The following is a 3,343-nucleotide window of genomic DNA, read 5'->3' on the forward strand; positions in this document are numbered from 1 at the left end:
CTGAAGGGTCCCAGGTTCGATTCCAGTCAAGGGCATGTACCTTGGTTGCAGGCACATCCCCAGTAGGGGGTGTGCAGGAGGCAGCTGATTGGTGTTTCTCTCTCATTGATGTTTCTAACTCTCTATCCCTCTCCCTTCCTCTCTGTAAAAAATCAATAAAATATTTTAAAAATATAGCTAAAATAATTTTAACAGTTTAGGCACAGAAACACACATTTTATAACTATGAAATCAAGATGTTTTAGTGATTGCATATATTTCATGAATCTATTTGTGTATGATCCCCTTTGTGTTTTATAAACACAATACGGAGAGAAATATAAGGATACAAAACAAGGTAGACCTATTGCTTCCTTTGTGTGGTTGTATATTCTCAGGTGGGGAGATATTTTCCACTCACTTTTTGGTAGTGGAAGGCAGGGACGTAGAGGCATGAAAAGGACAGAGGTAGAGAGGGAGATACAGAGATCAATGTGAAAGAGAGACAGAAACATTAATTGGCTGCCTATTACAGGTACCCAGGAGCTACTTGCCCTGGACCAGGAATCAAACCCTCCACCACTGATCCACAACAGTCTGGGGGAACTAATTTTTCTTACTAGTACATTTGTTTCAAAATTTTTACGTATCATTAGTTGAGAGCTATGTTGTAGAAATTTAATGAAACTGAACATACATTAATAATGTCATTCTTAACCAATGGACACAAGACACTCGGGGTAGGGGAGGCCGGAGGAAGGTCGAGGGGGGGGGTAAAAAAAAAAGGAGACATATGTAATACTTTACGCAATTAGAAAAATAATAATAATGTCATTCTTGGAAACTTGCTAGAAAATACAAAATATGAGACTGTAGGGGATGTGCATGATGGGAGTAGAGAATATAAGAAAAATGTAAAGAATCAAAGCCTGATTAGTTAAAGCTCCCATGCAAAAGCCAATGATCTGTAGAAAAGAAAAGTAAAACCTTCCCTTTTCAAAGGAAACACAAACTAAGAAGAGGGATATTTCCAGATGTGAAGTGATGGTCTTTGTATAACTTTCATTAAATCCCAACTAAACCCTTGTTCCTGAGAAAGGGAGACTATTCACTCTACAGTGAGAGGAGCACCTCTGCCATGTGAGCATCAGGTAGACTGAGGCACAGGGAATTTACTTTCTGAGCTATTCTGAGCAGTCAGATGTGCATCTTCTTACCCCTGATCTAGAGCTGATGCTGCAGCTACGTGGACCTAAAACCTTCTTCATTTATACCAGAGCCTCTGACTCCATCCCAGTAGGGATGTTAGACATGGCTGCCTTCCAAGTTTGATCTGTCACAAAAGGGATAGTTTGAGTAGTTGAAAGTCACTAGAGGTAGGAATGCTTCCTGACCTGTGGAGGGTGACAAAATGAATGCAGACAAAGCTCCGGCACAAAGGAGAGAATTATAGCCCGGCTAGTGTCGCTGAGAGGTAGAGGCCTGACCTATGAAACAGGAGAGCAGGTTTGGATTCCTGGTCAGGGCTCACTCCAGGTTTCAGACTCCATACTCAGTGCAGGCTGGAGTGGAGGAGGTAGCTGATCTATAATTCTCTAACCTAACTGATGATGTTTCAATCTCTCTCTCCCTCTCCTTTCCATTCTGAAATCAATAAAAATATATTTTAAAAAAGAGAGACAGAAAAAAAGAAAAAAGAAAAAAACACACACAAAGAGAGAGAAAAATTTAGAAACTGCTAACATTGACTATGATGAATAAAGTAATGAAATAAGGAAAGAAAAAATACTGGCAGCGGCAATACATTAGAAATAGAGAAATAAATCACCAGATGTTAGAGGAAAAGCAAACATAGCCTCTGACCCAGGACACATCTGTTACCTGAGAAGCAGCCATTTGGTCCTGGTCCTGATCAGGGTGTGGGATGTTTTCTCAGGTGACACTACGTTGAGGAGTCACAGAATGCGCCTTCAAAGACGTCAGCTCAGCGTCTCAATCAGCTCCCCTCACACTCACAGTCAGAAGGACCTGGAAATGAGGAAAAGGCCAACTCTCCTGTCCTTGGTCACAGGAGAGAGTGAGGAATAATGAGCTCCTACATAGAGACCACACTTTGAGGGGTTTTATTTAGTCTTCATGTGTCTCTCCTCCTAAAGACATCGACAAACTGCTACAAAAACGTGAAGATGAGCTGCTGTCCTGATGCCCCAAACCAAACAGAGCACCCCCTTACTTTCCCTGAACAAAGCCTGCTCCCCACTCTCACAGAGGCATTCTGCACCCCTCCTGCTAATCTCTGTCCTCACCTTCCATCACCTGGAGGCCCTCAGGAACCAATGATGCCCCACCCAGAGCAGCTGTCCACCTCCATGGGGGAAAGCCCACCTGAGGGCATTTCTTAAAGATCCTCAGGGGATATGAGAAGACACAGAGGATTTATCTCGGGATGTTTTTAAATAATATATTAAGTCTCAGTCATAGAAAAAGTAAATCCATGGAAGAAACACACACACACACAACCACAGCAAAAAAAGCTAAGGCTTCTAATATTTCTTGAAAAAGCATCAAAGGTGACAGACACAGGTCACTTCCTCGTTGCCATCCTAAGAAATGACAAGGGACCCAGGAGCAACAGACAAGTCTCTCCCCTCTGAGTGAATAAGGTTTGAAATTGGAAGCAAATTATTATAAAATTCCCAAGCCTTATACACTAGAGATTTATAAGTCTCATTCAATCTGTATAACTAAGACAATTAAGCTGTTAAATTAAATATATAAAGGCACACCAAGGTGGCATGACTCACTGGTTGGTATTGGCCCTGTGAACCAGGAGATCCCAGTTACAGTCCTAGTCAGGTTATATGACCAGCTAGCAGGTTTGATCTCCAGTGAGGGGCGTGTAGAAGGCAGCTGATCAATGATTGTCTCTCCTCATTGATGTTTCTAACTCTCTCACTCTCCTTGCCTCCAGATCAATAGTAGTATCTTTAAATACCTATATAAACACACACACATAAAACCCACAAACCAATATATCACAACTTAACCATCCACACCCCATCAGCCCACCTCTCACCCAGATCAGGGTTCCCTCCTCCCACTACATGTATTTCTGTCTGTGGCTCTGTCTCTGTCTCCTGCTCCCTTTCCCTCCACTGTGGTCCTTTCCTGTGCCCCCCTCTCCCTGCTCTTTCTCCCCTTTTCTCTCTGTCTGTCCTACACCTGGACCATGACTCCTGAAACCTACTTCCCTTCAGGTGCTCTTTATCCTGGTCTCTGAGGCTCCATCTCCACACACGTCTGCGTCTTCCCCTCCCCACGCCCGTGGCCCCTCTGCTGCCTGTTCCCGTCTGTCCCGCTCCCC

General features: G+C 43.4%; 2 protein-coding genes across 3 annotated transcripts in view; both read right to left on the minus strand.

Annotated features, from left to right (window-relative positions):
* LOC102757571 (zinc finger protein 208-like) overlaps positions 1-3,343 on the minus strand; it is a 63,830-nt gene that overhangs the window by 13,395 nt on the left and 47,092 nt on the right.
* Positions 1-3,343, minus strand: part of LOC102758319 (zinc finger protein 519-like) — a 17,375-nt gene that overhangs the window by 10,534 nt on the left and 3,498 nt on the right. The window contains exon 1 of one of the 2 annotated variants that reach the window (XM_006774606.2): positions 1,861-1,971. The exons of the other annotated variant lie outside the window; for it this stretch is intronic. Coding sequence (XP_006774669.1) covers positions 1,861-1,875 — 15 coding nt within the window. The 5' untranslated portion in view covers positions 1,876-1,971. Of the gene's footprint in view, positions 1-1,860; positions 1,972-3,343 lie in introns of those variants that run through there. 2 annotated transcript variants of the gene reach the window in all.

Source organism: Myotis davidii, unplaced genomic scaffold (genome assembly GCF_000327345.1).
Source record: "Myotis davidii unplaced genomic scaffold, ASM32734v1 scaffold1168, whole genome shotgun sequence".
Lineage (NCBI taxonomy): Eukaryota > Metazoa > Chordata > Mammalia > Chiroptera > Vespertilionidae > Myotis > Myotis davidii.